At 36.2% G+C, this 13,489-nt stretch overlaps 2 protein-coding genes across 3 annotated transcripts in view; both read right to left on the bottom strand.

Annotated features, from left to right (window-relative positions):
• The window catches only part of LOC145683067 (uncharacterized), a 6,358-nt gene extending 5,986 nt beyond the window's left edge, over window positions 1–372 (bottom strand). The window contains exon 1 of the mRNA XM_081754427.1: window positions 364–372. Coding sequence (XP_081610553.1) covers window positions 364–372 — 9 coding nt within the window. The remainder of the gene's footprint in view (window positions 1–363) is intronic.
• On the bottom strand, window positions 8–12,696 carry LOC145683922 (uncharacterized). Of its 2 annotated transcripts, XM_081755603.1 has the most exons (3): window positions 12,577–12,694; window positions 5,302–5,501; window positions 8–2,334 (listed from the first exon to the last, which is right to left on the bottom strand). In XM_081755603.1, the coding sequence occupies exons 1-3, from the start codon at window positions 12,656–12,658 to the stop codon at window positions 2,149–2,151; spliced, it is 468 nt and encodes a 155-aa protein (XP_081611729.1). In that variant the 5' UTR covers window positions 12,659–12,694; the 3' UTR covers window positions 8–2,148. The 2 variants fall into 2 exon arrangements, 1 of the variants encoding a protein (XP_081611729.1); XR_014131213.1 differs by lacking the exon at window positions 5,302–5,501 and having other exon boundaries at window positions 2,199–2,334; window positions 12,577–12,696.
• Between the last annotated feature and the right edge of the window lie 793 nt (window positions 12,697–13,489).

Below are 13,489 nucleotides of genomic sequence, written 5' to 3'. Positions count from 1 at the left end.
GGCCTCCAAGAAGTCCCGATCTGACGATATCAGACAATGCTCCCTGGGCTTTCATGAAGCAACACGTAAGAAACACTCGATATCACACAACGCAGGAATTACGAGCAGCTGTGGAACACGCCTTCACCCTCGTTGACTCCGGAGTATCTCCGCAAAACATCTGCCAGAACTTTGTGCAGAATTCAGTTGTGTTATGACATGGATGGTGATCATACCTTTGTTTACGACTCTTACGACTTCAAGGTAGCTGTGTACAGACATTCTACCATAACTAACACTATACTGTTGAAACTAAAGGGGGGTACGCCCACTTTTGGACCACTTTATACTAATTTATTTGAATGTAAGTGCTAACTTTCTTACTGCATTCATTCTCATACCTGCAGAGGTTTGCTCTGTGATACGCAATGAATACTGTATATTACTTTAAGTCAATAATCAAAGAAAAAAGGAAATTACATTTTGTAAGCAATGGACAGCAGTCTGAAAAAAACACACACAAAAAGTATCATCTTTTGTAACTACACCCAGATTCGGCAAAGGGATAATGCGATGTTTCTTATATGCAAATATTGGGTCCAAATAATGGTGAAAACTAATCTTAATACGATACTTATCTATCGCCTATAAGTACGTGTATAAAAGCTGTACATGAAGTATATTATTTCAAGAACCAAAGGTTAAAGTCAACGTATGTATTTCTCTTTGGGAAGTTGCAACAGATACGGATAAAAAGAGATAAATTGAACAGCTTAATGAATCAAAATAGGCAATTAACAACAAGTTAAAGACTACACGCTGCGGAAAAGCTCTTTCGTCACAAATTCTAAACATTAGTTTCATTCATTGCTACAAAAGGGATTTCATATCTGCTTATTAACCCTACTGAATCTATCTTCTTCATATACTGTTATTCAAGTAAATACTGATTTCAGGGATGTAAACTGGTCACTGAAGTCAGTATTTCAGACTCTTTGGGAGATTAAACGAAAAATGTTCAATTACTACACAGCAGTTGAAATATTTCTCGTGATCTGAGCTCAATAATGAAACAAAAGAATAACAGAGCTTTTTTAAGTGCTCGATATGTTGTCGATTTACAATTATCATTTATTTTTCTTCTAGATTTTGATTTATTCTGCTCGGACTTACGACTAAAAGGAGACAAGGGAAAATTGCCGGAGCAGCTGTAATTGATCTTTTCTTTGCTTACGGGAGTAGGCTGAACAGTGTTGCGTTTTAATAATTATAGTGAACAATACTTAATGAAATAATAAACAATGTGTACACCATTTCTCCACAGTCACAACTTACTTCCATGCACTTCGATAAATTTTATTATAATTAGCAATTTTTAAAAAAGGGGGCAGGAATGACTCGTAAACCTTATTCGCCTTCTGTGCAGATGGTATGGTAAAAATCAATACTGGATAATGAAAGTGTAAGTGTAAAGGCTAATATGGAACAGAGAAACAAAAGAGAACTTCTTCAGAAGGGAATTTGGAGGGGAGGGGATGAGAGTACAATGCTGTGACACTTAAAATGCGTCTTGATTTGTATATTTGAACAAACTTTTCTTATTAGATTACGCAATTTCTAGTTTCTTACTCCGATTATTCAAAGTATTCAAATGTTCTCGGAGGGAGTGACCGCCCCTCCCTTTAATCCGTCCGTGGTGTCATTCGTTTGGCTTTTCGCTTCTAATTCAAAATGCTTTCCGAAACAAGTTGTCTTCTTGTGACAGCAGGGGGTGGAAGAAACAAACAAACCGTGAAAGGAAGAAAGAAGTGGTTTTGGGCTCTTCCAGTCCAGACCATTCTAACCACTGAGAAGTGAGAATCACAACGTGATTTTTCTGGTAAGAGCGTCCTTTTTAAAGCAGCTAACAAGCAAACAGATGGTCAGCCCTCTTCCCTCTGCAGCATACTTTTTATTCTCTGTTGCCAAACTTACTGAAGAATATATTGCAATTAATCTAACGCATGTAACGTAAATTGGAGACCGTGGTTGGATTTATATGGGTCTTGTCTATTTGTATTAAAAATTTCAAGTCATTACCTACAATACTTTGTTAGAAATTACCATATTAAAATTTACATGTTTTCAAATGGGAAGTTAGAAACATAAGCGAAGAGGTAGAAGATCCCCTTAATAAGAAAAATAATTACCTTCCCTGATGTTCTCCTGCAGCAAAAGTTCTACTAATGTGGCTCCGTCATTTGTTGTTTGTTTGGTCGTGGTAAGTATATGCTGAATCTTCTTTAAGTCTGCACTCCACGTTGAAAAAAATGTTATATCTTTCCCAGGATATAACTGGCCAAAATCAATGTCGATCTGAAAAGTAAAAGAAATTGTTGTCACATATACCTAACGCTGTTTGATGATATAATGTTCTATGCTTTCTTCTCTTTATACAAAAGTTTGGTAGTATAGTTTTCTTTGAAGTTCATTAAATAATCTTTGTTTCAACAGAGCGTTTTTAATCAAGTTATGAACATCAATGGCATTCACCCCACTATAGTATCCATTTTCAGAAAATACTATGTCTGATTGAAAAAGAAATCCCAAAGTAGGCATGTAAAAAACAATTACTTAGAGTGGAACTGATAAAATACACGCAAATATAAAACAAACTTCCAAGCGCTTTCGCATTTATGGAGTCGTCATACAGGGACGCAAAGACGAAAGTGGAATAAGAAATAGAGAAAGACACAAGGACCGCACCTATACCAACAGTGATTTCTCCACAAGGTTCTCTACTTTCTCGTATGAGTACTTGACAGCAGTCACGTGATCACATGACCACCATAGCACCTAGCAGAAATATGGCAAAATGAAATGAAATCTTTGAGTTTTACGTCTCACGGTTATGCCGGTTAGGCTAAAAGAGACGGTAATGATGAGAGATGAATGAAATGGTGGAATGAAGAAAGTGGGAGAACCCGAGAAAACCCACGAGCACGGTGTTTGTCCACCACAAAGTCCACACGGCGGGAGCAGGGTTTGAACCCGGGACCCCAAGCACCGGAGGTGAACGCTCTACCACTGAGTCACCGCGCCCCCCCAGAAATATGGCGTAACTCGTCTTACTCTGTATCTTTCTTCTTCCACTTTCGTCTTTCTCTTCCTGCCTAACAAAGCCATAAAAGGTGAAAGCTCTTACAAGCTTTTTTTTTCTTTCTTAAATCTTTGCGCGCATGTACTGCACGTGTATTTTATCTAATTTCTGGTAACTGGTTGGTTTTTAATTACACAAAAACGTGTCTTTAACGTAAGCTTACATAATTCTGAACCTTCTGCCGCTGATGCTGGTATATTTGTAAATTAAAATAAACTATTAAATGTTTTCATAGGAACATTATCAACAAGAGTGAGGATGTGGGGCTGATCGGGGAGCGGGCTGGTTAGCGTAGAGGTTAATTTATTGGCATTGTACGTCGAAGACAAAAGATCTATTTTCGGCCCACTCGCACTTTTTCACTCTGATTTTTCATTATTTCTGAATCTATACAGGATTTGCTGTACTGAAAATCCGGTTGATTTTCTCAGAATTACTAAACGTTCTACCTGCTACAAGATGCACCATCTCGTCCATCAGCTTACTCACAGGAAAAAATTAGAACCGAAAAACTCCGAAACATAGTGCAAGACAGGGTACAACTTCATACACCGAAAAACACTTATAAACTCTCTCGCCTCATGCTAGGTGCTTTTTTTGCAAAGAAAAACTGCCGTGTTCGCAATTTATATATAGCATCAGCATAAGACCCTTATGTTCATGATTTTTTTTAACTCATTAAATTTTGTTACGCGTTTTTTTTTATTTTCCTTTAAGTACAGTTCGTTCTGTGATACGGAATTACACTTCCATAAAATAATATAAAGGTAATATATTTCTCAGAGGATTGACCCTCTGAAACAATCTGGTATCTATCAAGTCGAATGCAGTTAAGGACAGAGATATACCTTGGTGAAACAGAGATATATTTATTAAGACTAGAAGAACCTGTTAGAGAATCAAATCAAACCGTCATTTCGGGACTTTCGCTACATTTAGGGCTCTCAATATGATATTCGTACTCGTAAGTTCTTTTATCTCTTTCATTTACCAAACTTACAATTAAGTTTACATTTACATTTTTCTGCTATCTTTAAATACATGTAAAACTGCTGCACTGTGCGCTATAATTTAAGTATTAAATTGCAAACATTACTACATGGATAATTATTATATTTTTAAACATTGTCTCTTTTACGGATTTTTTTCTTCCTGGAATCATCTGAAATGGATTACAATTTAACGTTTCGTTCAGAATATTAATTTACTGCCGTTGAAGAAAGTATGTGCATTCGATTTCTTGGTTTAAGTTTAGCGTCTCGCTCAGTAGCGAGGCTATATGAGACGTGAACCTACAGCTTAATGTCGGATCGGAACATGAGCTTCCGCCGGGAATCAAACCCGGGTCTATCGCGCCAAAGGCGCGTCACTAACCACACAAGCACTGAAGACCTCGTATGTGCACTCGAGTTTGAAGAAACTAGGAGGGTAACAAAGAAAAGATTTAAATCATTAGTTTCCTTGTTTTGTTCTGAGTTAGTAATAGTATGACTGGGTTTGGAAAAAGCTTGCTAATATTTTTTACGAGTGAATTAAACGTACAAAATTGTTTTCATTTTTTTCTTTCTTTTGCGAAGCATCAACTTTTACACTTACACATTGACACGGACTAATCCTTACAAAATGCAAGTACCATAAGTAACTGAACGCAAAAGACAAATTTTAAAACATTAAAGTGTAATAATTAAAATTACATCTTCCTGACAGTTTCGGTATATTCCTGACACCATCTTCAGAGAGGGAATAGAATGGGAAAATAGTGGTAGCCTTTTCTCATTCTATTCCTCTATTTGAGGATGGTGTCAGAAGTACATTGAAACTGTTACCAAGATATTTTAATTTGGGTTAATTTGAGTTTAACGTCCCGTTCAGCAGCGAGGCTATATGAGAAGTGGACCTACTGATTAACGAGGAATCCGAACCTCATGAGCTCCCGCCGGGAATCGAACCCCGGTCTCCCACGCCAAAGGCGCGTATATTTTAATTTGGGCACTGTAAGGTGTTTATATTTACAAGTAAAACAGTTTGCTGAAAAAAATAGTGAGTATTATACCCAACACTTTCTCTACCGATTAAAATCGTAATACGGTTGACAATACACCTATGAATACGGTATTACAGGTACAATGATAACAAAGTACGATTATATTTGAGAAAAATAATAAGATATCAGTTATTTCTACCTCGCTATCACTAAAGGTACTGCCTTCTGAGCTGTGTGACAGGAAAGACACAGGGGATGAAGAAGTAGGAGATTTCATCTTCTGTTCCTTGTACAATTTATATTTTGATATAAATTTCATTCGTGGTCCAACTTTAGGAATTAATTCCTTTATTGCATCTACAGTTAAATTTTCGAATGCCTCATCATCGATTTCTTCCTCTGAAATAATAACAAATATTTGTTCAATAAAATACACACATTGCACAAAGCTCCTATTTAACGAACAATATAAAGATTATGTCGGAATCTAAGGTACACGATGCTGGGTGAACATAAATTTTGAGCTCCTTTCGGGAATCGAATCCGTCACTCCTCACACCACAAGCGCTAGGCAAAACAAACTGGATGTGAAGAAGCTCTAAGGAAATAAATAAATATGAATAAAACTTCCCTGAAATAAGAAAAAAATGAATCCTGCAACTCTTCATTCTTTCAATTTAATTTTATAAAACGACATGATAAAATTAGGCAGATTATACAAATATGTTCAACTTTTTGTCACGTCTTAGCTATGTTCTTCAATGTCATTCAAACCGGTTAGCATCTTAAAATATAGGTCCTGAGCGACATCTTTCCCATATTCCTATCTTTCAGTTGTGGGTCAGCTTCTTTAAGCCAAATGGCTCTTTAAAAAAAAAAAAAAACTATTCGGAAATACAGCTTAGTTATTGCATGTACAAAAAGTATTTATCCTACTTGGAAGTTGGGATACAAATAACTGAAGGTCTGTCCTGAAGAGGCAAAGTAGAACTAAGGAGGTACTGTTCTGTGCCTTTTCTCTTGATATTATTTCTTCATTTGTTTGGTCTTTCGGAAAATCTTACTTTTGATGACTTCAATATGTGAATGGAATGAAGGATCTGTCAATGCTAATGAGGAAAGCATAATTACTATTGCAAAAATATCTTTAATTGAGTAAACAGGAATGAAGTATAAACATCTAGCTTCATCTACCACAGTTATGCCCTGTATGTTGATGGAGAAGAATCAACAAAGAAACAGCTGCTAAATTAAGAAAACCAAAGACAGGTCTTTTGTAATGGAACACCAAATCTTGGGAGTTACAGTTATTGTGATCTCAGAAATAAGCTGAGAAGAGGTAGAATATGCTTTAAAGAAAATGAAGACAGGGAAAGCAACTACAAGCTAAAACATGGGTGCTTAGGACCAGAAGTTGTCCTACCGCATACTATGGGATCTAATGAAAACAGTTTACAGACAAGAGAAAAATGCCAAGTCAGTGGGGAGAGAGAGAGAGAGAGAGAGAGAGAGTAGTACTGTATCTATATACAAAGAGAAGGAAGATGTACAAAATTGTGAAAATTACCGAGGAATCAAGCTGATGTCACATACAATAAACACTTGGACGATGAAGATTTAGAAAGAAAAACAACAGTTGAATCCATGCTACAGATGAGTACAACTGATACAATCAGTGGCGTCATTAGCTCTTAAATATTAAGGGGGGGGACACATGATATATCTCACATGTGCAAGTTATTTTCTAATTACATATTATGATTTGGTTTAATTTTATCGAAATAAATTAATGATATACCGTAACTCATGCAGTGCAAATAATAATAAAAAAAAAATAAAATACTGGCCAGCTGGTAACTTTATACACGACACAGAAAATTACGGGGGGGCATGTCCCCGTCACGCTAACGACGCCCGTAGATGCAATCTTATTAAAGCAAACAATGGAAAAGCGTCAGGGAAAGCAATAAGGATGCAGTATTTACTGAATGGGCAAAGACGTAAGAAAGAGTACCAAGTCAGGAAGTTTGGAGGTATATGAAAGGAAAATAGAACTCCAGTAAAATACAAGAAGATTGTTCAAGATCCGTATACAAGAGCTAGTGTCCCGGTAAGAAGCAGTGTAGAAATAATACATCTTACTGCATTTAGAGTTGGACTGCACTATGGTTCGGAAGTGAGATCTCTATCTGGTAGCCCAAAACGCAACAGCCCAATACGAGCATAACCTAACCGTAACTACCCTACGCCAGAGGTCACAAAACTATCTGGATATGTAAATCCCTCAATAATGAATAGGCACGAAACGAATATAATTAAAACGTAACTAACTCAAGGAAGCAGTCACAAAACTAGCTGTGTGTATTTTTGATTATTATCTATCAGAGTTGGTTGGTGTGATGGTTTAAATTTTTAAAAAATCCAATTGGTTTAAGCCAAAAATATAAAATAAATGGTTCACAGCCAGAGTGAACACAAATTATTAGCATCTTTATTCACTTCTAAGCAATTTAAATTAGGACGCTGTACTTCGGATGCAGTGAACTACTTGAATTAAAGTAATCTTCTGTAATCTGTATAATCTTTTGAAATTGTCCATTTATATAAATTATGAAATGAAATATTTAGTTTAACGTGCCACGTTTATACACCGAAGCTAAGAGAGACGGTGATGATGAGTAATGACTGAAATGGTGGAATGGAGAAAGTAGGAGGAAATGGGAGAACCCCGAAAAACCTACGCACACGGTGTTGTCCGACAGACGGCCCACTGGCGCGAGCTGGGATCGAACGAGGGACCCCACGCACCAGAGGTGAACGCTCTACCACTGAGCCACCGTGTCCCCTTATTTCAATTTTAAGTCTGTAAAGTGATTTCACTTATGCAGTTGTCCTGAAGTGACGGAAAATATGCACAAGTATGCAAATCGGTTAAACATATTTCTATCACATGTCCTAAGGTTTAGTCTATAAACTCATCGCCTTCCTAATCAAGGGATCCCGAGTTCAAGTCCAGGTGAAGAACAATTTCTCTTGGATGTAAACCGAGTAGTGATTCAGGTCCAACCTTAAACTGTATATCCCGTGCTTCATAACCTCACTGTTGAATAAGTATATATGGACCAGACATTTTCATTAATATGTAATCTCAACAAATAAAGTTTAAAGTGGAATAACGATGACCCCTACTATTTTTTTTTTAAAAAAAAGGAATAAAGTAATTTGAGGGTACTGGTGCTATTGAGCTCGATTTCAACCCCTTTAGAAAAAACAAAAATGAAATCTCTAAGTTTTACGTCCCACGGTTATGCCGGTTAGGCTAAAGGAGACGGTGATGATGAGAGATGACTGAAATGGTGGAATGAAGAGTAGGAGGAAACGGGAGAACCCCGAGAAAACCCACGAGCACGGTGTTTGTCCACCACAAAGTCCACACGGCGCGAGCTGGGATCGAACCAGGGACCCCAAGCACCGGAGGTGAACGCTTTAGAAAAAAACAGTAACCCGGTCAAACTCGAAGGCAAATGTCAACTAGCTCTGTTTTCCTCGCAATCGATGACTTCCAATTCCAACATGTGCAGCAGCTGTGCGTGTTACTGAAGACTAGCCTTCGGCTAGCTGGAGGTCTCGCACCTTATAAACCCACAAGTATGCCAAATGTCATCCGCAGATGTTCAGGAAAAGTCTAAGCATTTTGAGATGTAGAAGATATGATATTAAATAACTGTGAGTTTTCAGTTTTCTAAAATAAACAATATATAAATAAATAAAAATAAAAAAATTAAAAAAATCCCTCTATAACTAGATATTATGTTTGGTCAATAACTTGCATATCGCTATCAAAAGCTTGCAAGCATACCGAATTTCAAACTTTTATTCCAATTTCAATTACCTAAAACATGAGATTTTATGTCCAAAACAAACATACATTTAAATAGCACCGGAAATCTTTCTTTTTATTTTAGAATTACCCTAAAAACTAAAAATATTTACTTTTGATATTTTTTGTGAGTTACTTCCAGAAGGCTACAAACATGCCAAACTGCATCACTCTAACCTTCGGGCTACATCATTTAACTTAATAATTTTGGGCTGTAGAAGGTATCTCCATATAAATAACAAAGGAAGATTTTTCACTTTCCCAAACAACCTCACTGAACTAGGAAATGTATAGTTTTGGTGATTTACTTAGTTAATTTTATGAAAACCCTACATGAATACCGAATGTAAAGTTTTTACTCAAATACAATTTCCTAAGACTTTTTTTTTTTTTTTTAAAGTACACCGAAATAAGATGGGATTTTTACTCATTCTTCCTTTTCACCTACTAAAAAGAAAAAAAAATCCTGTATATTTTTCTCTGAAGGCTATATGTATGCCAAGTTTCAACTTCACACGTCAACCGCCAGTTCCATTGTTTTGTCAGTTAATGGCACGATGAAAAGTTTGAAACTTCCGGCTTTTATCCTAACTTAACGTACGCTCTAATGCAACGTGTGAACCAGATAATTGCTAAGGAGAAGTTCTAGAACACAGGTTCCCCGTATAGATTAGCAAGGTTGGTTCCTTTCTGTACCAAAATTTAAATTTTATTTCACAGAATATTGCTAGCGAGCGTCAGCAAGTGAAAGCGGGTTAGAAGACCGCAGGATACGTTGTTTTCTGTTTTTATTACAGCTAAATGGGAAGTGGGACATGTGTTCTAGAACCTTGTAATTTCTATGACGTTTATATTTTCTTCTCGCTTATTACAAAGCTAAGGCATTACTGCCGCATCGCCGGACCAGTATTAAAATCGAAAAAAAGTACCAAAATGTACTGTATACGGTTATATTTCGTCGGACTACATTAACTTACATTAGATTACCTCGCATTAGGATAAGGGCATAAAAAACTACAGTGCAAAAAACACAAACCAACTTGTGCTAGGTGGCTACTAAGTGCACGAATGATATCTAACCGAGCCAAGGTAGGGTGGAGCTAGTGGACCAGCGCGGTAGTGTGCCCGAAAGGAGCAGGCGCGTCAGCGACGATGTGTACACGCGTAAGCGAGGGTACTGAAAACATCTGGTTTCCGCAATCATATACATTTCAATAGCAATTGCCATACTAATAATGCTTTACTTGCAAAAACAGAAGTCACACCTTCAAAATCGTGAACAAGAGTTTCTTGGGGTTTTCTTTCCTTAAACAAGTACTCAGCTAAATAGCCCTCTAAATAGTTTTCCTTCTTCCCTGACGCTGTAAAATAATACGCTCCCTTTCCTTTCTGTATTTTCAATTCATTTCCACATTTTCCACACACCGTCAACCTTTTCAGTATACTGGTCTTTCACAAAATTTCAACAACTGTCGCTCGTTATTTTTGAACAGTTCTATGTACGTAACACACGACATGTGACAGCCTTGACATACACGAGCTATTTTCATACTCCTCTTCGCGCCACTACATCATAACAACTATATCTCTCCGCGAAATGGTCCATCCACCTCCACATACAGTGTCGCTTACAACATCAAAAATAACCAATTTCTTCATTTTTACTATTCCCCTTACATGACTTTCACTCATTCTTGCTCATAAACAAACAAAAAAAAAAAAATTCCAACTGACCCGGCAAATTTTCTAAAACTGTTCCGGTGATACACCAGTTAACCCCAAAGCTAAATAAGCTCCCTTTCGTGGGAACAATCACATACAAAATCATTATGAATACTTGACTAATTTCAGTAAACTGTGAGATCAACTAAGCTTATATATTAGTTTCATTAGATCATGGTCCCTTGTACGAAGGTACTGAATGGTTAAACTTAGGTCAAGCTTCAGTACTGCTGAATGGGCTGACTGGTAAATAATTTATGAACTACTGGTACATCATTTGAGGAATTAGTTGACCTGTGACCGAGTCTGATCGGGTTAGATCACTTCTTGAGGTCAAAACCGAGCACTCAATCCAATCAGCGCCCCACCTTTACTTAGTTTTAAATAGGGACTTTTTTTACTCCACTTTAATTTAACCTAAATATATTTAAAAAAATGAACTGGTTCAAACAAAATATCGGATTTAAAAAGAAAATGGTTTCTGCAAAACCTGTTATTTATGTGCTTTGAAGTTTGACATCACCATCATGAATTAAATTAAAAGTGCAAAGGTGGTGTCACTTAGTGTAACACAAAGAGAAAGGCCTTCTGTAATAATTTGAAAGCAACAGAAGCACACTTAAAAAGCATTAAATCATAACCTATCGTGTTTTCTTTTTGCTACAAATACCTAAACTAGCCTATCTAACCATACTTTCACTCGCTGTCGCTTGTTCAGCATTAATTAGTAAAAATTAAGGGTGAATTATTATTAAAATTCTTGATCCCATCTGTACTGTTTGTAGAAATTAATAAGGGCACAAAGTATAACAATTAAGGGGTCCAAAGTTGGACGTCCGTTTTCAGCAAAATTTTGAAACTTGCACGGAAGATACGTATAATTTGATCGTTTGTGTGCTTGATAATATATAAAGATAATACAACAACACTCTCTCTATTTGTTATATATAATTGGTTATAAACATGGGACTACTAAGCGAGCGAAGAGAACTACCTCGCGCAAGGCAACCGAATAGTTGCATTGTGGGAAAGTAACGAGCATTCATAATATCAATATTGCGGGTAATATACCGAATCGCTGTACGGGATGTGAACTGACAGTGTTGAATTTCGTGAAGCTCCCGTCGAAGGGTACTTCTATTATAGATCCTAACGTAACCTAACCTAACCTACACTTTCTCCCAACTCGCGAAATTGAAAAATTATACATTTTAATAGCTTTTACGCAATTTTGGTAGAAAAGTATCGGACGTCCAACTACGGAATAAATGCCCAATTAAGTAAAACTCAACGTAGAATAATCAACATAGGATCACTATGATCCTCAAGCATCGAATCGTTCTGCAAAAGCTTAAGCCTCTTCCAAATAGTACGAACTCTCACATTAATAATAACCTTTCTCTCAACTTTTCACACAAACATATTACAAGAAGTCTTAAATCATTATTACACCTTATATAATTTCATCTGTACATTTTCGGGCTTACGTTTAGATTTGCCCCTCCAGTTTCCAACCTACGAAAATGCAGTTAAAACCTTAAAAATTGTTAGGTTAGGTTAGTTTAGGTTACCTGGTAAGACTTTAGTTAGACTAGAACACTGACTGAAACAGGTTCTAATATCGTTATTCCGAGTAAAAACGGGCTAGAAACTCTAAACTTACCCTCAATTGCGTGAACACATCGTGTCTCTATTTTAAAGTATTTTGATTTGGTGATAATAAAAATAATATTTTGGAAGCATCATAAATGCTTAATAATACACTATTTCGTACAAGGGAATTTTGTTGCTTGTGCGCAATACAATTCAAATAAACATTTAGAAATACATATCTTCAATTTACATATTGAAACTTACTGACTATCCACTTACCTTGAAATTTCATTATTAGGGTTTCTAAACCCCAGTCTTTTAACATAGTTTCGTAATTCATATTAACTATAGAATCTATCATGGCGGCTACATGACAACTCGTAAAAGGCGGGATTTCGCATAGTTGCCATAACAAGAGTTTTATATTGTGATAGCCATTCTAACCATAATGCTATTGCTATTTTAGCAATACTAAATAATCTGGTTATATAAACAATATGCATGATATTATTAACCATACTAATATTAGCAATATTTTTTTCTTACCACAGCCATACCAAAAAAATAGGTGTTGTATAAATAACAAATCAGTATTTATACATCAACTATACTATAGTCAATATTAATTTACCAATTAGCAATACTCATCAACAATGCTTTTATTGTCAATTCAGCTATACCATTTTTTAGAGTGTGGAATATTGAGATTTATGTGTCAGATTGTAAATTTGGGAAAGTTCTAAAATGATTTGCAGTATTGGAACTCACACGTTCCAGTGTTGATTTCATTGTATGTCCTGAGGCAATCCCCTCTCCCGGAGCTACGAAATTCCCCCGACATGCATGAGATCTTAGCGGAAACTTCTGCTGTAAAATATGTATTTTTCAATCGTTTCTGTACACTGAAATTACCCGAAGAAATGCTCTGAAATCATCAATGACTGGTTCTCTTGTTTCCTACTTTATTATGGTTTTCTGTACAATGTACAGAGTGAGTCAAAAATCATGACTAAACCAAATAAAACTGAAACAGAGAGAAGGTGTAGAATAGTGAGGATTGGAGATAATAGTAACTGAGCAAATATTTAGTTGAGTAGGTCCAGAATATTTTTACTACTAATATAGCCAATTGCTGTTTACTAATACGAAATTATATTTTCTTATGATATGATGGATGAATTTTTGGTAGTAA

The sequence above is a fragment of the Thermobia domestica genome, chromosome 4, assembly GCF_964235325.1.
Source record: "Thermobia domestica chromosome 4, izTheDome1.hap1.1, whole genome shotgun sequence".
Taxonomy (NCBI): Eukaryota; Metazoa; Arthropoda; class Insecta; order Zygentoma; family Lepismatidae; genus Thermobia; species Thermobia domestica.
Note: the sequence above shows the minus strand (reverse complement) of the source record. Positions and strands in the feature narration are given on the sequence as shown.